The sequence below is a fragment of the Argentina silus genome (genome assembly GCF_951799395.1).
Source record: "Argentina silus genome assembly, chromosome: Y".
Classification (NCBI taxonomy): domain Eukaryota; kingdom Metazoa; phylum Chordata; class Actinopteri; order Argentiniformes; family Argentinidae; genus Argentina; species Argentina silus.
In genome coordinates, this window is record NC_139654.1 from 35,716,347 (window position 1) to 35,737,366 (window position 21,020).

The 21,020-nt window shown below is 42.9% G+C and overlaps 1 protein-coding gene across 1 annotated transcript in view; it reads right to left on the reverse strand.

The window, feature by feature from the left end:
* Positions 1-7,090: 7,090 nt before the first annotated feature.
* LOC310823760 (ras-related protein ORAB-1) overlaps positions 7,091-21,020 on the reverse strand; it is a 35,602-nt gene continuing 21,672 nt past the window's right edge. The window contains exons 4-6 of the mRNA XM_083696604.1: positions 8,847-8,942; positions 7,477-7,608; positions 7,091-7,355 (exon numbers count right to left, since the gene is read on the reverse strand). Of these exons, the coding sequence (XP_083552730.1) occupies positions 7,158-7,355; positions 7,477-7,608; positions 8,847-8,942 (426 nt within the window). The 3' untranslated portion in view covers positions 7,091-7,157. The remainder of the gene's footprint in view (positions 7,356-7,476; positions 7,609-8,846; positions 8,943-21,020) is intronic.

Genomic DNA, 21,020 nt, shown 5'->3' on the forward strand with positions numbered 1-21,020 from the left:
TGTTGCGTCTAGCCTTCTTGTTTTTGTTACAAAGTCTATACTGACTGACAGCAGCCTCGTTGTTCGGTTAGCTAGCTGTAAAGAAGCGCTAACGTTAACATTAGCAAAATAGTGAAAAGAGGAGGAGGGAGGCTAGTTTTCATTTGTTACTGTAGAGTAGACTGGTCTATGTTTTGGCTGACGATCTCTTGGTTTGATATGTTTGCTCCCCCAGATAACATGGACAAAAGGAGGTTAATTATTTATTTATTTTATTTTTTTCAAAGAAGAGGAAAGTAAGTAATCACTGGTAGTAATCAGTTAACTTCAGCTAACTAACAGCCGAGTCCCTTGTAATGGCCAGGGGCCGTTTTGACAAATAAAAGCCTGGCTAGCTCATGTATAAACTGGGTCACACAATTGTTTGCAGTTGTCATGAACGCGGCGTTGATTTTTCAGAGCTAATTATCTCGAGTGACAAGAGAGCTCAGCTCACATGCATAGGTTCGCTTGCGCATAATATGAACGATGTGTGAACGAAATTAGGAATCGCCCTTCCCCAGCAGATACTTGTTTGAGGAGCAATTTCTGGCCTACTGCTTGGGACTTTGGGTACTCTAAATGTGCAATGTCACAGCCTGGTACTTCAGAGTCAGTTGTATTTACATTCAGTATGACTATCAATGTGAAAGAATATATACTGCTCAATAAATCACTCCACCACCACTCTTGACATCTAGCTTGAGAGTGAGTCAGGGGCAGAATGCAGGGACAGTGGAGAGAGTTCCATTGCTGAGATGAGTGATGAAAGGGATTTGACAGTTTAGAATGATTTGTGATGCAGACCGTCTTCTCAGAATTTTAAGGAAATCAATAGGGGATATTAAATAGGAAACATTTTAGTCAAGGTGCACCATATGACCGATATAGTCAGGAGACCATCATTTATTTGAAAATGTGATAACTCAGTGTCATACAATTCCTAGGTGAACCATCCTATGCTCACTTTCAAACTGTAAATCCACAATGCACCCTCAAATCCATTGCCATTCATTTTAAAGGCATAGACCACCCAAAATTTGCCAGTGATTATCTTACCTGTATATTACTCCAATGAAGAAATGAATCCATGTCACGGCAACCCTTTTAAAGTTCTCAGTGAGTTCTCAAAATAGGTCTAGTAAGCCCTAATGAGCCTGTATTAGAAAAATCCTGGACTTCCAGTTCATGGAAAGGGTTGCTGTGACATATGATGAAATGAATCCATGTATCATCATGAGCCTGCCTCTGAGCTTGGACGGCACGTACAAGAGCAACAAACAAGAAATAGGCTGCCATAAACAAAACGTCAGGGAGTGTAGTCAAGTAACCAGTGCTTTCAAACACAGCCCAGCGTCAACATATGATACAATATGCTGATTTTGTGTTTTAGAAATGCAGAAAATCTTACACGGGGGATCTTTAATATTCAGTTTGTGTTAGTATAAAAAATGATAGGCCTACTCAATTTTTCACTTTTGTTTCTAGGAAGAACAGGCAAGATTATACAGAGAAGAGAGTGAGAGCCAGGCTGAGAGATATAACAAGCCAAATCAGCCTGACCCAAGAGTCATTCCAGACCAGCAACTTCCAAATAAGACACTAAGATTTCAGGAGAAGTGGTTCAGGGATGATCCATGGCTTCATTATTCTCCCAGTGCAAACAGCGTGTTTGGTTTTTATTGCATGGAAGCCTTCAAAAGACAGAGTAGCATGCTTGTTTTAAAAAAATAAATAATAATAATATGGATCAAGCCTGAGTCAAGCATTTAACATTTATGGCATTTAGCAGACGCCTTTATCCAAAGCGACATACAACAATACATTTGTTTAAGGAAGTGAATCATCTATCCAACAATCATCATAAGACAAAGTAATCAATGCTCATACCAGGGGCCATTGGCAGTCGTAACATTTTTTTTATTAAATATACTTTATTAGCAGGAGAGAACTTGTACAGGGGGGTAGCGGTCTTTAGGAGGGAGTGTTAAGATGTAGCTTGAAGAGATGGGTTTTCAATCTACGGCGGAAGATCGGAAGTGACTGTGCAGTCCTGACCGTCGTGGGAAGCTCATGGCGCCAGGACAGTGAAAAGCCGTGACCAAGTAGCACGGCCACTGCATCCACGTAGAGGCGGCGGTGCCAGGCGGACAGCCGAGGTGGAGGAGCGGAGTGATCTTGCAGGGGTTTGGGGGCTAACCATTGCTTGCAAGTAGGGAGTGGCTCTTCCCTTTGCCGCCCGGTAGGCAAGCACCAGGGTCTTGAATTTGATGCGAGCTGCTACCGGGAGCCAGTGGAGGGTGCGGAGGAGGGGCGTGACATGGGAGAATTTGAGGAGATTGAACACCAGACGAGCGGCAGCGTTCTGGATGAGCTGCAGAGGCCTGATGGAGGAGGCGGGGAGTCCAGCCAAGAGTGCATTGCAGTAGTCAAGGCGAGAGATTACAAGTGCTTGGACCAAAAGTTGTGCTGCTTCTCTGGTGAGGAATGGACGTATCCTTCTGATGTTGTAGAGGAAGAATCTACAGGAGCGTGCTGTCGCTGTGATGTTCACCACACAGGATAAGCGGTTGTCAAGGATCACCCCAAGATTCTTGGCTGTATGGGAGGAGGTCACAGCAGAGTTTTCTACTGTGATGGAGAAGTCTTGGAGAGGGCAGGCTTTCCCTGGGAGGAAGAGCAGCTCAGTCTTGTCAAGGTTGAGCTTTAGGTGGTGGGCTGACATCCAAGCAGAAATGTCTGCAAGACATGCCGAGACACGTGTTGCCACCTGTGAGTCAGAAAAAAAGTTGAGTGTCATCTGCGTAGGTGTGGTAGGAGAAACCATGTGAAGAAATTACAGAGCCGAGAGATTTGGTATAGAGAGAGAACAGTAAAGGCCCAAGGACAGAGCCCTGGGGGACACCAGTGGTTAGGGGTTGTGGAGAGGAAAGCTCTGCGTGGCCATGACAATGACGAAAGCAATCTGAGGCAGCTTCTGCAACTCATATCAGAGGATGATGATGTGCTGAAGAGATGTCCAAGTAAGCCCTCAAACAATTACACAAGCGCTGAAATTCAAAATGAGATTTTGAATATCATGGCCAACTTCATCGTTAGGAGAATTGCAAATACTGTACAGGGGTTGCCCACACTACAGTACTCCATTATTATTGATGGAACCCAGGATGTATCTGTTATGTGGATCATGGTCTTGTCCCTCATGAAGACTTTAGACTTTATATGGCTCGGGTGGCGACTGATGTCCTCCTGCGGTTGAACTTGCCCTGTCTTCGAGGGCAGACCTATGATGGAGCTGCAAACATGTCCGGCCAAAGCAAAGGAGTTCAAGCAGATCGCAGAGAGAAGCAACCTCTTGCTTTGTATGTCCATTGCGGTCCTCACTGTGTCAATCTTGTGACTCAGACAGACTGCGGCTCATCCCCTGTTGTGTCTGATGCAATGAATTTGGTCCACAAACTTGGCGCTCACTACCACCAATCTGGAAAATATAAGACAATTTTTACAGCGATTGCCCAGTCTGAAGCGGGGAGTTTCAGAACTCGAAAGCCCCTCTGCCCTACACGATGGCTTGTGAGGATAGTGGCCATTCAGGCAGTCATAGGACAGGATGAAGAGGTATTGCTTAGTCTGGAGGAAATGGCTCCATGTGTCTCCTCTGAGACATGCACAATCACAAGAGGACTTTTGGAGTGCTTTCAGAAGGGGCACACTTTGCTCAGTCTTCTTCTAGCCTGTGAAGTCCTCAAAAGAACTAGTGCCTCAACTGCTCCTTTCAGAGCAAGGCTGGAAGTGTCACAGGGATGCTGGCAGCAGTTGATTGCGTGAAAAAAACAGTTATGGTGAAGAGGTCTGATGAAAGACTCCATCAGATCTATGCAACGGCCTGTGACATAATCAGTGAGATGGGCATTGAGACCATCCAGATGCGTCACATCTGGAGACCTCCTAAGCACTACACAGGAAATGCAGCACTATAGAGTAGAATACTTCAAAGTGTTAGATGCTATTGATGTACAGTTGACCAAGAGCTTTGACCAGAGCAGCTTTGATACTCTTAACAAGTTGGAAAGGGTGCTCGTCTCTGGAAAGGTGGAAGAAGATGTTGTCAGTCTTTACCCAGAAGTTAATCGCAATTCACTGGAGGTGCAGCTGGCAATGTTTAACCTTCAATATCCATCGAGCACCATCACTGACGCAGTAAACTCTCTCAAAGCTATGCTGCCAGAAGTCAGTGCTCTCTTTACACAAGTAGAGTCTTTGGTTAGACTTCTTCTTGTAGTGCCATGCTCCTCAGCCGAAGTAGAACGAAGTTTCAGTGCCTTAAGGAGGCTTAAGACATGGCTCCGCTCTTCCATGAGTCAACATCGTTTGAACAATGTGGCCGTCTGCCACATCCACCAAGACAAACTTCATCAAGTTGACAGTATGGTAAATTTTTATAGAAAATAAAGATTCCTAATTCCACAAAGGAAAGGTAGAGAGAGAATTAACATCAGGATGGCCAGTGGTTGATTTGTGAGGGGAAAGTAGTGGAGATGTTTTAAAGGTTACAGGAGGGAGCAAAGGTTGGAGAAAACAGATGACCAGGGCATGGGAAAGCAGGATATGGTAAACAGAAAAGAGAAGCGGATATAAATTGACCAGTTGTGAACATTCCAAGTGGACAGGACAAACAAGCTGAGAGCAGAATATGGAAACAAGATACACTTATTCCGTGAGAAAAACAAGATAAGGGAGAGAGGGTGTGAAGATTTATTAAAACCCTAATAAACACTGATTGGTAGGTGAAGATAAGGTCAACCGTGCCAGGCACCAGAATCACAGGACTAAACACAATGAGCTCATCACCAATGTCAGGTAACGTGAGATCTTTAGGAATGGGAAGGGGAACCTGGCTGTGACGAGATGTAGGAATTGAATGTTATTGGTGGATGCAGCTGGGAAGTATGAATGATTTGCATAGGAGGGAGGTTAAATTAAATTGTTTAAATCTTTAAATCTCGTTACTGCAGTGCCACCATTACATTAGTTGATACAACTGGGCACCTGATAATTGTGTGAGGTTCTGAAATGTATTAAATAAAAATAAAAAAACAGCAAAAAGCATCAAGCATAAGTCATGGTTAGTGATTGTGTCACATTCATTTAAATATTTAATGAGATTTTGGGGTTCTGTGTTGGATTTTAAGTTATTAGCTGTTTATAATGTTGGCAAATGTGTATTTTTAGCCAGAAAACGATATATCAGGGGCCTGTGCCACAAAGCTATTATGATGTTATCCAGCTAACCTGATGGATTTGCTCTCACACACACACTCCTCAAATCTATGCCACTTATGAATTCAAGACTATTGCTTTTCATGAAAGGTGGCAGATGGTTGTTATATTGATGCCTTTTGTCATGAAATGTTGCCCTGAATATTTATGTGGAGTGCTTCTCGGTAGCAGTGTTGTGTGTAAAAATGTGTGTGTAAACAAAGCCACCAAGACAACTGGCTAACAACATAATCTAGCTTTGAGACACAGGCCTCAGGTCCTGGTGATTCTTCATAGTAGTAGAAATGATTGGAAGATCATGAAGAATGTCCTGTTCATTGGAGAATGCATAGGGGCACTTTGACTACAGTTGTCCTCTCCACTTCACTCATTGATTTGATAACATTAAAGAAATTAGTTTAACATAAATTGCAATTGCATGCAAGCATAAAGAGATCCTCAAGTTTAAATAAACAATGGAGTGGTGATAATTAAAAGATGGCTCTGAATTAGTCATCGAATCAATTTCTGTACTTTTACCTTTTTAATATCTTCAAATGTGAGATCTGGGGCCAACCACTTCCTCTGGATAAAATTACATGTACCCATAATTTCTCTCATGCTAGTATAGCTCCCCCTCCCCCGACGAAATGTGACGAAACTGACCAGAAACACCCATCAAGCCAATTTCCCTGAAATAGGGGTGACTATGTATAAAAAGGGTTGTAATTTCTGAATGGTGAAACCAATCTGAAAAAAGAAAACGTTGAATTAAAGCTGAGAATCTCTATTTAGACCCCATAGTAATTGTTTGATTTCAAATCCAAACTGTTGGAGTATAGAGCTAAAAGACAACAAAATGCTTCCTCTTTCCAATACTTATGGAGGGCACACATAATGTGTGTATACACTCACCTGCCACTTTATTAGGTACACCTGTTCAACTGCTCGGTAACGCAAATATCTAATCAGCCAATCACATGGCAGCAACTAAATGCATTTAGGCATGGTCAAGAAGACCTGCTGAAGTTCAAACCGAGCATCAGAATGGGGAAGAAAGATGATTTAGGTGACTTTGAACGTGGCATGGTTGTTGGTGCCAGACGGACTGGTCTGAGTATTTCAGAAACGGCTGATCTACTGGGATTTTCATGCACAACCATCTCTAGGGTTTACAGAGAATGGTCCGAAAAAGAGAAAATATCCAGTGAGCGGCAGTTCTCTGGGCGAAAATGCCTTGTTGATGGCCAGTCTGGCCAGGAGAATGGCCAGACTGGTTCGAGATGATAGAAAGGCAACAGTAACTCAAATAACCACTTGTTACAACCAAGGTATGCAGAAGACCATCCCTGAACGCACAACACGTCGAACCTTGAAGCAGATGGGCTACAAAGGGGGGTCCACCCCAATACTAGCAAGGTGTACCTAATAAAGTGGCCGGTGAGTGTATATTGTGGCAGACGGCAGGGAGCGATGAGGTGAGTGATAATTGCTGGCTCCACCCCCGAACCTTATATGGACTTCCTGCCCCAACGAGGCACACCTATGAATCGTTAAGCCACCAGGGCTTGGGGATAAAAGAGGGAGCGGGCTGCCCAAACAAGGGAGAAGTATCTGTGTTATTACCCGCTGTGACCTGGACTGTGGATAACCCACCCCCCCCCCCCCCCCCCCGTGTATTGAACTGTTTGGCTGAAGACCTGCTTTTGGAATACCCCTGGATAACGCACAAGGGACTTTGAGTAAGGATTGTGGGCTTTTGAATAGATAGCTGAATTCCCCCCCCCCCCCCGATGTAAATAACCCCTAATAAAATTAGAAAACATCATTGAATTTGACAAACTGTAGTAGGAATGCACAAAGATAGATAGATAGATCTCTCAGCAGCACCCCCCGGAGGAAGGCTTGACAGGAGTGCTCTGGATGTTGATGTTGGACTTCTCTGAACCTCCGGCCGTGGCTCCAGGACCCATCCTCTTCTTGATCTCGGCAGCCATGGTCATGAAGGCCTGTTCCACGTTGGTGGCATTCTTGGCGCTGGTTTCCAAGAAAGGGATTCCCAGGGAGTCTGCAAACTCCTAGAGAGAGAGAGAGAGAGAGAGGTCTGCCAAGACTCATGGGCTTTACTGTAACTGCAGTACAAAGTTATGTTAAAGATGTCATATCTACATCTTAAGATATTCCCTGTGACAACCTTACCTTTGCTGTTGTGTAATCCACCACCTTCTTTGTTGTCAGGTCACACTTGTTACCCACCAATAGCTTGTTGACGTTTTCACTGGCATAGCGGTCGATCTCCTGTAGCCACTGTTTGACATTGTTGAAGGACTCCTACAACAGGAAAGACAATAACTTGTATATACTCTATTATATACTCTTATAGACATACGTGCAAAGTTACTTGTACTACACCAAATGATAATTTCACATGTTCAGTGCACTGCATATTGATATCAGTGATTTGCTGTTCAATCTAACTTGTTGTGACACAGTTTGAACATCCACTGATTAGATTTGTTATACTCAGTTACAGTATATTTAATTAACAAAAACGTACAGTGAAAAGCACACTGTTAAAATACCCCTGCACTTTCTGGTTGCCAACCACTAATTTCTAAGAAATGTTTATTCTAGCCCTCCCCACAAAAGAGGTAAATTCCGCTCTCTTCACAAAAGTAAACAAACCTGCATCATGCAGTCCATGCTGATACAGTTGAATGGAACTACACACCCAAGCTGCTTTGTGACAAAAGTTAGCTAGAACGTCTGACTCTGAAATTGATGGATACAAGCTAACCATGTTAACAAGTGAAATAAATGATTGCTAAATAATCTCTTAGGCCGGTGTGACTCCTAATGCCGAATAACTCTCTTCTTCAGTCAACATCCTTTTAGTTAACTGTGCTAATTGACTGCAGTCCAAAGAGCTAACCTGACTTTGCTAAATTCAGCCACTTCAGTAGGCACTCCAGTAACAGCAAACGCCAATAAAGAAATATGTTTATTCATTCATAAAAGTCCATACAAGTATACATTTTGCTCCGGAAAAACCCAATTACACCGATTGTCTATAATTTCGGAATGTGAGGCTGACGCACATCTTTGGTGTTGTATCAGAGAAATATTTGCTCCTGTAGATAGATTTATAGTAATTTAAGTTTCCACACAAAGGTTTGGCTTTGACTTTTGGCTACAAGACAGCAAAGCATATCTAATATTGTTAATCGGACTCCAATGTAATTATCACCATGTGCTAAGAATTGTTGAGTTTGTGCTGATTTAGTGCAATAATGGTCAAATAGAATGAATCAAATGAGGCTTTAATAATAAAAAAATTAGAAAAATGTTATTCTAATAGAGAGAGAGTAGAGAGAGAGAGGGAGAGAAATTACCACAGGTCATTCAAATAATGCTACTCACACCTCATGACGAGAACCACATGACGGGACAAAGAAAAGAGAATGAATGTATCCCTTTGCCCCTGTTAAATAGACTTAAGTATTTAAATCAGGAGCCGTTTGCTAGGCAACCAAGGGAGACCAATCAGAAGTAGAGAGAGGAACACTGACCTGGTCTGTGACATCGTAGACAATGATGATGCCGTGGGCTCCTCTGTAGTAGCTGGATGTGATTGTGCGAAACCTCTCCTGCCCCGCTGTGTCCCACTATCAAAACACAGCATAGACACACTGTCACCTGGACACATACACAGGCTCCCTCAGAGATCGTATAATCCATCGATATACAGCGGGTGAAATAAGTATTGAACACGTCACCATTTTTCTCAGTAAATATATTTCCAAAGGCACTATTGACATGACATTTTCACCAGATGTTGGTAACAACCCAAGTAATCCATACATACAAAGAAACCAAAACAAATAAGTTCAGAAATTAAGTTGTGTGTAATAATGTGAAATGACACAGGGAAAAAGTATTGAACACGCTTATTGATATTTATTTAATACTTTGTACAAAAGCCTTTGTTGGTAATGACAGCTTTAAGACGCCTCCTGTATGGAGAAACTAGTCGCATGCATTGCTCTGGTGTGATTTTGGCCCATTCTTCCACACAAACAGTCTTCAAATCTTGAAGGTTCCGTGGGCCTCTTCTATGAATCTTGATCTTCAGTTCTTTCCATAGATTTTCAATGGGATTTAAGTCAGGTGATTGGCTGGGCCATTCTAGCAGCTTTATTTTCTTTCTTTGAAACCAATTGTTTGGGATCATTGTCTTGCTGACATGTCCACCCTCGTTTCATCTTCATCATCCTGGTAGATTTTGGTCAAGAATGTCTCGGTAAATTTGCCCATTCATCTTTCCTTCAATTATGTGAAGTTTGCCAGTACCATTTGCTGAAAAGCAGCCCCACACCATGATGTTCCCACCTCCAAACTTCACTGTTGGGTATGGTGTTTTTAGGGTGATGTGCAGTGCCATTTCTCCTCCAAACATGGTGTGTATTATGGCATCCAAACAGTTCAATTTTGCTCTCATCTGACCACACTATATTCTCCCAGTATTTCACTGGCTTTTCCAAATGTTGTGCAGCAAAACTTTAAACGAGCTTCAACATGCTTTTTTTTTCAGCAATGGAGTCTTGCGTGGTGAGCGTGCATACAGGCCATGGTGGTGGAGTGCATTACTTACTGTTTTCTTTGAGACAACAGTACCTGCTAATTCCAGGTCGTTTTGAAGCTCTCCACAAGTGGTCCTTGGCTCTTGGACAACTCTTCTGATTATTCTTTTCACTCCTCTGTCAGAAATCTTGCGAGGAGCACCTGATCGAGGCAAATTTATGGTGAAATGATTGTCTTTCCACTTCCGTATTATGGCCCCAACAGTGCTCACTGGAACATTCAGAAGCTTAGAAATGCGCCTGTAACCAATGCCATCGTTATGTCTTGCAACAATTAGGTTGCGAAGGTCTTGAGACAGCTCTTTGCTTTTACCCATCATGAGATGTGTCTTGTGTGACACCTTTTTGTAGGCCATCAGTTGGGACTGAACCAGCTGATATTAATTTGCACTGACAAGGGGCTGGATTGCTTTTTAATTACTGATAGATTTCAATTGTTGTCTTGGCTTTCCATGCCTTTTTGCACCTCCCTTTCTTCATGTGTTCAATACTTTTCCCTGTGTCATTTCACATTATTACACAACTTAATTTCTGAACGTATTTGTTTTGGTTTCTTTGTATGTATGGATTACTTGGGTTGTTACCAACATCTGGTGAAAATGTCATGTCAATAGCACCTTTGGAAATATATGTACTGAGAAAAATTGTGACATGTTCAATACTTATTTCACCCGCTGTATCATTGTCAGTCCAAACCCTCCCTGTGTCTCCCGTATTTGCCATCATTGTAACGATTAGGAGATAGCAACTCAAAGCACAGGAATTGTAGCAACTAACCTGTTGTTGTTTACAACAGGGAGGATGTACCGGAAGTACTCTGCCCATGTGATTGGATAGATATTTTGACAAGACCATAGGTACTCATGCCAGAAGCTTTAAAATCCCGGAAATCTGAAGCCCCTCTACTCTCTCCCCAAATAGATTCTCATCTTTTATTTGAGGGTATTTGTGGACTTGGTTTCACCATTTAGAAATGACAATACTTTTTATACATAGTCCCCCCCTATTTCAGGGCACCAAAAATAATGGGACAATTGGCTTGACAGGTTTTTCTGGTTAGTCAGGTGTGTTCCGTCACATTTGTGCTGGCATAAGAGAGAGCTGTTAATGTCTCGTATTGCTTGCTATTGCTGTCTGTCCACATGAGGACCAACAAGGTGTCAATGAAAGTTGATTAGGCTATTATTAGGCTAAAAAAAAAGAAAAACACACAAAGTGTCGATGACAGAAGAATGTTCACCATAATTAAGCTTAACCCTAACCTCCAAAACAACTGTCCCACAGATCAGGAACACTCTCCAGGAGGTAGGTGTGAATGTGTCAGAGACAACCATCTTCAGAATGGCACCAGCCGAACTACAGAGGCTTCACTGCAAGGTGCAAACCACGAGTTATCCTCAAAAAGGATGGTCAGGTTACAGTTTGCTAAAACGTGCCTGTAGAGGTCTGGAAAAAGGTATTCTGGACAGATGAGATGAATATTATCATGTACCAGAGTGATTGCAAGAGGAAAGTTTGGAGAAAAAAAGGATCTGCCCAAGACTTACAACATGCCACCTCACCTGTGAAACATGATGGGGTGTTATGGATTTGGCATGTATAACTGCCACAAACTTAATTGATGATGTTACTACTGACGGCAGCAGCAGAATGTGTTCCGAAGTGTACGGAAACATCCTGTCTGCTAGAGTACAAGCAAATACCTCAAATTTCATTAGATTGCGCTTCATCATACAGTAAAACAATGGGGAGTGTTTCAGGCTGGCCAAGTCAATCTTCAGATTTAAATCCAATTGAACATGCATTTCATTTCCTCCAAGATTTGAGGCAAAAAGACCACAAAAACAAACAACTGAAGATGGCTGCGGTACAGGATTGGCAGAGCATCACCAGACGATACCCAGCGTCTGGTGGGGTCAATGGGTCACAGACTTCAGGCAGTTATTGCATGCAAAGGATTATCAACAAATATTAATATGGACATTATATGAATCTGTCCCATTACTTTTGGTGCCCTGAAATAGGTGTTAAGTGAATAAGTGTTGTAATTTCTGAATGGTGAAACCAATATGGCGCCTCATACGGCTGCCACGGTGTGTTGGTGCGCACTTCTTTGTTTTTCCCCAGTTATTGTCCTTGGGGACTTTAACAAGGGCAACTTAACTCACAAACTCCCTAAATATAAACAGTTAATCAAATGCCCGACCAGGGAGGAGAAGATTTTGGATCACTGTTACAGCACCATCAGCAGAGCTTATCACACAGTTCCCCACGCGGCTCTGGGACTGCCCACGCTCTTATTCATCTGATCCCGGCATACAGGCAGAAACTAAAACTTTCTAAACCTGCTGTGCGGACATTGGAGTAGCAGTGGAGGAGCTGCGTGACTGCCTAGACACCACAGACTGGGACATTTTAAAGACTGCTTCCAACAGCCTGGACGAATACACAGAGTCTGTGACGTCGTACATCAGCTTCTGTGAGGACAGATGTATTCCAACACGCACCAGGGTGAGTTACAACAATGACAAGCCCTGGTTCACAGCAAGACTCAAATAGCTTCGTTTGGAGAAGGAGAGGGCTTTCAGGAGTGGAGACAAGGAAAGGTTTAGACTGGCCAAGTACACGTTTGGCAAGGAGATTAAGGAGGCTAGACAACAGTTTAGAGCCAACGACTCCTCGTCAGTCTGGAATGGCCTTCGAGTGATCACAGACTGCAAAACCAAATCCCCCCACTCTATGGAAGACCTCAGACTTGCAAATGACCTGAACGACTTCGACTGTAGATTCGACAGACAATGGAGCAGCCCTGACTCTGACCCACAAAACCAACCCTCCCCCACAGCTATCACACCTCTCCTTCCCAGCCTGGACAGAGACACTAACCTCGACAGCCCCCTCCCCCCCGTCGCACCTCTCTCCATCCAGGAGAGAGACATCAACAAATTGTTAAAGAAACAGAACCCCCGCAAGGCAGCTGGACCAGACGCTGTCTCCCCCTCCACACTGAAGCACTGTGCAGACCAGCTGTCTCCAGTGTTTACAGACATCTTTAACACCTCACTGGTTGAATGCATGGTACCTGCCTGCTTCAAACCATCCAAATCCACCATCATCCCAGTTCCCAAAAAGCAGAGGATCACAGGCCTTAATGACTACAGACCAGTCGCCCTGACCTCTGTGGTAATGAAGACCTTTGAGCGCCTCATGCTCACCCACCTCAAGGCCATCACCAACCCCCTCCTTGACCCACTGCAGCTTGCCTATAGAGCCAACAGGTCTGAAGACGACGCAGTCAACATGGGACTTCACTTCATCCTCCAGCACCTAGACTCCCCCGGCACCTACGCCAGGATCCTGTTTGTGGACTTAACACTGCATTTTACAGTCGCCCCAGCTCTCCTCCAGGACAAGCTATCCCAGCTGAGCGTGCCTGAGCCCACCTGCAGGTGGATCACTGACTTTCTAACAGACAGGAAGCAGCAGGTACTATGGTAAATTTAAAGACAATATAAGGGTTTGTAATCCCACACCTAGGGGAAGAGGTCACAAGAAAACAGATGGTCCTAGAATATTTGGAGAATGCAGTCAAGAGGGGTGAGGTCAGATTGAGGGGTTTGATATAGGTGAAGAAAACAAAGGATCAAAGCTCGAGAAACCAGGATAGAGTAATTAAAAGTTAGGGTAAATAAGTAATAAACAAAGTTGTAAACCAGGGGTGTCCAAACTTTTTTTTAAAGAGGGCCAGATTTGATAATGTGAAGATGCCCGGGGGCCAATGGTCCCTTCTGACATTTTTTTTAACAATAAAAGTTACATACAAATGCACTGTTCTAACAATTTTATTTTCATTGTCACAATTATCATTTTTTTTAATTGCAATGGAACCAAATGTAAGCCACTCAGGCGTGAACAAATCTAAAAAAAAAAAGAAAAAAAAGAATCTGCCTTTCTTTCACATCTGGAGTCAGATAACAGAACAAACTGTATGGAATACCTTAAACTTCCATTTAGTTGATAAAAATCTTAACCTCATGTTCATTTTAAACATGACTTATTATGAGTAATGCAAAGTCTGTTAACATTTAAGTTTAAAACATATGACTCTTGCTCTTGTCTTTCACAAGATGATTCAGAAAGTAATATTTTGTGTCACATCTACAGGTACATAACACCAGCAGGCAAACCTATTCAAAGGTTTAATACAGTTATAAATATATGCACTTGGACTTGGTCCAAGTGCATATATTTATAACTGTGCTTTTGGCTTTTAATAGTGTTAAATAGTGGCAGATGTTACCATTCAAAACACTCAGAATTTCAGATTGTCCAAGAAACAGGTAACTTACTGACACTAATGAGAAGGGTGACAATGAGATCTGGATTTCAGTAGACAGGCCAGGTCTGGTTTGAGGGCAGTGGTTGAGATGTGTAAAATGTCACGTAGGTGGAAGTCACTTAGTCTTGACCTCAAGCAGTTCTTGTTTAAGTTCATGACAGAGAACGTCTGCTCACACAAATATGTATATGTACAGGGCTTTAGAGCGAATAGAATTGATTGCCTTTACCACGGGTTTCATAACATGATCAAATTTGAGATGTTTTGCGCAGAGAGCCTGCTGATGAATTATACAGTGGAGTACAATAGCGTTACCTCCTTCTTCGCTGACTTTGTTGCAGATCAATGTGGACAATCCACATCGTTCACCAACCATGGCAAGCGCACCATCGGTAATAATCCCACTAACTTTACTCCATGGTAGTTTCATATCGTCAACAGCTGTACAAACAGAAACGAATAAATCCGTTCCTCTTGTTTGGCCTTTTAGGCTTTGGAGGTCAAGCAGCTCCTCTGTTTTGCTCATGTCATCGTCAACTCCTCTCAAAAAAATCAGTAGCTGCGCAGTGTCAGATGCATCTGTGCTTTTATCGCAGGCTAATGAGAAATAATCAAAAGTCACTCCCCTGTCCCCCAATTGTCTCTGAATATCTGATGATATGTCCTCTATTCTCCGTGCCACAGTGTTACGAGCCAGGCAAACATTAGCAAATTCTTGCTTCTTCTCGGGGCAAATGTTCTCCACCATTTTCATGACACAGTCTTTGATAAACGTACCCTCTGTGAAAGGTTTGCCATATTTGGCCATTAACATGGCCACTTCGTAGCTTGCTTTGGTGACGTTTTCATTTGACTCACAGGCCCGCGTGAAGGGTCGCTGTTGTGAGGCCAAAGCAGCTTGGAGTTGCTTCACTTTTTCAGCGCGCTAACTCCCTGTTAGCTTGTCGTATGCGTATGCGTCTGGTAGTGTCTCTTTACATTGAATTCCTTAAACATGGTAACAGTCTCTTGACAAATTAGACAAACACAATTGCTCCGATTTTCAGTGAAAACATATTGTAATTCCCATCTCTCCTGGAAGCGTCGGCTCTCACTGTCAACGTTCCTCTTTTTATTTACTGGCGCCATGGCAGAAACTAGCGAGAAGTGTTCACAGCAAGATCACAGAGCCATATAGAGTTAGAGTTCACCATGCGGTGGAAAGGAGAAATTGCATTTTGAACCTTTTATGATTTATTTATTCTGTTTGACAGTCCTAGCGGGCCATAAAGAATACATTATAAAACCGAAGCTGCGGGCCGTGTGAAATCTGACCGCGGGCCGGACTTTGGACATGCCTGTTGTAAACAAACAAAACAAAAGGCTTTTGAAAAGAGCCGGGGTGTTAGAAAGGCCCGATCAGACAAATTGACGCCAGCCAGGTGGGCGGCGCACACCTTGATGACGAAATGTAGTTCTTGTTGTTATTGGTGTATGTAGACAGGAATCAGAAATACGTTGAATAGAAGGCGTTAACCTGTGTGAAATCTATAAAGACAGGTGACTGAGGTAAAAACGGGGTCAGCTTTGCAAACCTGAACGGCTACATATTCTGCGGGAATAAAGTCTTTGAATGAATCAACAGCTCTGGTTAACGGTATTTTATTTCAAAGTATTATAACTTAAATTCTACAACATAATTGGCGTCACGAACAGGATTGGATTAATAAGACTCGCACCATGAACTATCGTTGAGAAAGGAACTGGACGGATTGCACAAATTGAGTGGCCACAAATAAAATAAGCAGAATTCCTGCTTTAGTATAGAAAATTTGTGTAATTCGCTCTGGGTCTCCGGGCTCAACGGTAGGACACTAGCATGAGTCTTACCAATAAAGAAACCAAATTTAGGATTTGAACTAGAGCTGTTGGGGATTTCAAAAAATTTGCATGCACTAACTGTTAATAACTGTGAATAAGTTTAAGCCCAAAGAGTGGGTCACATGTGCAAGTCCTGTGAGTACCGCGGAATTGAAAAGAGATCAATACTGGGCTGAACCACGGGCAAGGAACTTGTGGATACCGTTGTATTATCTATTGATTCAGGTCTGTACGGATAAACAGAAGTTTATGGCTACCGCTGAGTTTAATTGATTAATATGGGTCTGAACGGATAAGCCAGAGAGTATTTATAAACTGTCATGTTGACGAAGTGAATTGACAGAAAGTTGATTGTATAGACCGAAGCTCAGTGACTAAATTCTGTATTTGTGTTGAGGAAGTGTATCAAATACAGTGTTGCATTGTGGTGCAGAGGTGTGTAGGTATGATATAATTAGCTCTGATTATGTTGAGGAAGTGTATTAATGAGAAGCTGGTTATATTGACTGAAGTTCAGTGAATAAACTTTGTGTTCGTGTTGAGGAAGTGCATCGGATATATTGTTGAAGTGCTGGATAGAAGTGTATATTAGTATTGTGACGTAGGCGGACGTAGATAGCAGAAGGGATTGAGAGCGCTGTGTTATGAAAGAAAACCGCCGCATGTAGTTTTAGTGAAATATTGCTGATGTGTAGTGAAGCGTTACATTAGTACTGTGACGTAGGCGGACGTAGATAGCAGAAGGGCTTGAGAGCGCTGTGTTATGAAAGAAAACTACCGCCTGTAGTTTTAGTGTAAAAATTGCTGTGTCGTGTTGTGAAACGCTTGTAAAAGTTGCTGTGTTGTGAGTGTTTGTAAAGGTCGCTGTGTTGTGTTGAGAGAGTGATATTGTTGTGCTGTGTGGAAGTAGAGCGAAAAAAGGCTTGAAACGGAGAGAGATAGTGTATAACACTGTTGGTCGGGAATTGAGGACGACAGTTAGTATATAAAATAAGTGAGAAGACAAACGTCTAATCTAATAGATATATTGTAGACATGAGGTACAGAAGAATCTTATACACAGCACATACTCACACATCGTACACACTCACACACACATCTTGTACATACATTATACAGTCACACACTCATTCTTACATTCTGACACATACAAATACACACAGTTGTTGGTTATACCTACGTTTGATTCCCAGTGTGTAAGACACCAATTGTGATTAGGATATCTCAAGCTGATTCCAAAGCTGCTTCCTCACATATTTATTTAATCTTACAGTGATATCCTAGATAACCAATAATACAATTTTGTTCTATTTTGACAAATTGTAGAAAAGAGTGAAAATTTAAGACATTTTACAATAACCCTAAAAACAATTACTGCAAAAGGAAAGACAAAAGGGAAAATGGAGAAAGGGATTACCATGGTAACTCCAGTAGAAATATTACAGAATAAAAACCCTCTTTTGAATAACCAAATAAAAAAGAGATGTCTGAAAAATGGGAAAAACTAACCAGTAAGAATTATACTAAGTGGCCTAAGGAAGGGACATTTGATGTTGCAGTGTGTAAGGAAATGGGAACACTGATAATAAAAACCCACAAACTGAGAAAATTAAAAAAAGACAGGAGAAAAGAAAAATAGAAATAGACATGTTAAAATTGTTCAAAACAGAAGGGGAAGCAATGTTAAAAGAGGTTAGGGAGCTAAGAAAGTTGGAGAAGGGCACAGGGGGAGGAAATGAGGAAGAAAAGGTGATGCCCCCACCCTATAACCATGGGGAATTCCCTGTGTTATCAGCAAAGATACACCTGGATGAGAATATAAAGTTGGAAGAAGAGAGGGGAAGTGAAGAGAGAAGGGGATCGAGAAGCCCCATAGAACTTGATTGTTATGCAGAACTAAAAGAAGCCCTAAACCAGGTAGACAAAAGGCGTGTGGGGGTCAGAGTCAAGACAAGAAAAGAGGACTAAACCATTGGAAGCCGGAGTAAAAGGAGAGAGAGAAAAAGGGAAGGAACCAAGCGCAGGCAGAAAAGAGAAACAGCTATACAGCACACCCAGAGATGAGGGGACAACCGCTTGGGGACCCAGAGATGAGCCAAGAGATGACCCGAGGTCTGGTGATGAGAGACAGGAGGAGAGGAGATCTGGGATGAGCCAGAGGGAGATAGACCAAGCACAAAAAATGGACGAACTGATTAGTGACTGGGAAGCAAATGCTAGAAGAAGACATGAGGAAGAATACAGAAATATAGAACAAGAGTTGAGGGATAGGAGAAAGATAGGTCGCCCAGATAGATTTCAGTTCCCCATCCTGATAAAAGGAAATCAAGGACACTATGTGCCCTGGGGTATGCAGGACATGCAGGGAATAGTTAGCAGATTACCTGACATACATGATGGAGCAGGTAAATGGATTAGAAGCTTTGAGGAAGAGACTGCAGGGAAACTGCTGGCGGTGGGAGACCTCAAAGCCCTGTTGGCCAAGGTACTGGGGGTGGCAAAGATGGAAGACATTCTCATAAGCTGTGGACTGGGAGGAGCAATGGGCAATACCAGAGCTGATGGGATGTCATTTGATCAAACCAGAAATGAGATGTGGACAACCCTGAGAGAAGAATATCCACAAAGGCTTGATATTAAAGACCCTGAAGGGAGACCCACTGGGAGAGACTGAGAATCCTGCCACATACCTGCACCAGCAGGTATCAACTCTGAGACAACTCTGTTCAGAACCGCAGTGATAGAGGCCATGTCCCCTCCGGTGAAAAGCAGGTTAGAGGATGTGGTGGGACTCACGTCAAAAACACACAAGGAGTTCTGTGATCATCTACCGTAATTTCCGGACTATAAGCCGCTACTTTTTCCCCACGCTTTGAACCTCGCGGCTTAAACAATGACGCGGCTAATTTATGGATTTTTCCCGCTTTCACAAGCTTCATGCCGCCAAAAAACTGAGCAAAAAACACATTATGTGACGGTGCTCAGTTTTTTGGCGGCATGAAGCTTTCATTAGACCAATGAAATTGCCGAACGGGTTAAGGTGAAACAATGTAACTGTTCAGATTAAATCGAGCGCGCTCAAACTTCCCATCATTCTGATTACGGTAGTCATTTTGTCACCCTCATCATGGCAAAGACACGGAGAAATGCATATGATGCAGCTTTTAAGTTGAAGGCGATCGATCTGGCTGTTGGAAAAGGAAATAGAGCTGCTGCACGGGAGCTTGGCCTTAATGAGTCGATGATAAGACGTTGGAAACAGCAGCGTGAGGAACTGACTCAGTGCAAAAAGACAACAAAAGCTTTCAGAGGGTAGAAAAGCAGATGGCCCGAACTAGAAAATGAGCCGAGGTGTTTCAACTGTGCAGATCCGACTGAAAGCCAAAATTGAGGATTTTAGAGGTGGACCATCGTGGTGTCTCAGATTTATGAGACGTAAAGGCCTGTCCATCAGGGTACGGACGAGTCTGTGTCAGCAGCTCCCTCCCGACTACGAGGAAAAAGTTTCAAACTTCCGCAAATTCACTGATGCAAAGATAGCGGAGCATTCCATCGGTCTGCACGACATCATAAATATGGATGAGGTCGGTAGGCTTGGTAGGCTACTGTTTACCGCTAATTTTTTATTTTTGTTACAAGCCGTGTTTCGTTAAAGCCTGTGTAAAGTTCATTTGTTTCAATGTACCGGTAGGCACCTGCGGCTTATAGACGTGCGGCTTATTTATGTTCAAAATAATTATTTTTTAAAAATTCAGTGGGTGCGCTTAATAGTCCGGAAATTACGGTAGTCCATGCGGTGGAAAAGTACCGGAAAGATGAATTAAGGCTAAAGGAGCAAGAAAAGGAGAACCAGAGAAAGCTAACACAACTCCAGCTGGGGGAACTCACAGAACGAAACAAAAAGAAGATACAAGGCGTAATGGGCGCCGAAACCGGGAAACCAGTTCAATACAGAGCCACACCAGAACTACCTCCAGTGCTGAGACCTCAGGGACAAGAGCAACCCCCCGAACCTGTAGTCCAGGTGTACACCCAGCAGCCCCAGCAGTTTCAGCCATTGAGGGACAGACAGAGAACCCCTAGGAAGGTTCCAAAGAACAGACCTACTAGGTCCACCCGGTGTGTGCTGGGGATGTCACCAAGCAGGACACAACCGAAGGCAATGTACAATTAATCCATGGCAGCCGAGGGAGAATAGTCAACAAGGCTATGGTCAGCAACAGCAGAAGCCTCCACAAAGACCAGCCAATCCATATAGGGGACATATAGGGGTTCAAATAGAAGAGAGAGACATACCCATGATGATAGATACAGGAGCTACCTACACTTGTGTAGGTCTAAATTATGCCTCTCACCTCCCTAGGTAAGGAACATTTGTTAAAACAGTAGGATTCTCGGGACAAGCGCAGTTAATTCCAATGACAACTCCAGTAAGTCTGAAGATAGGAGACAGAGCCACAACCCTGCCCATACTGATCTCTGACCAAACACCGGTGAATCTCTTGGGGAGGGATGCATTATGCATGCTGGGGATGAAAATATGGTGTTCCCCAGAAGGTGTAAATGTAGATAATATGGCAATAAAGACAAGAAATACCAATAAATGCAAGCGCAAATGTTTACTGGTTAGGGGAAATAAACCATGAAAGAGCAAACTTGGTTAAAATGGAGAAAATGTATTGAAGCCCAATTGCCAGATGCACGAAAACCACGATTTGACTACCACTGCACTATGCAGTTTGACTCAAATTGCGACTCCTACCAAGAACAAATTTGGCAGGAGCAAACTAAAAATGTGGTTGTCCCATTAATGTCACAATACATCATAGTGGGAAAACAGGGAGCAGCTATGCAAATAGATCAATCAGAATTTGTACAAAAATGGTATAATATACCTAATGCTG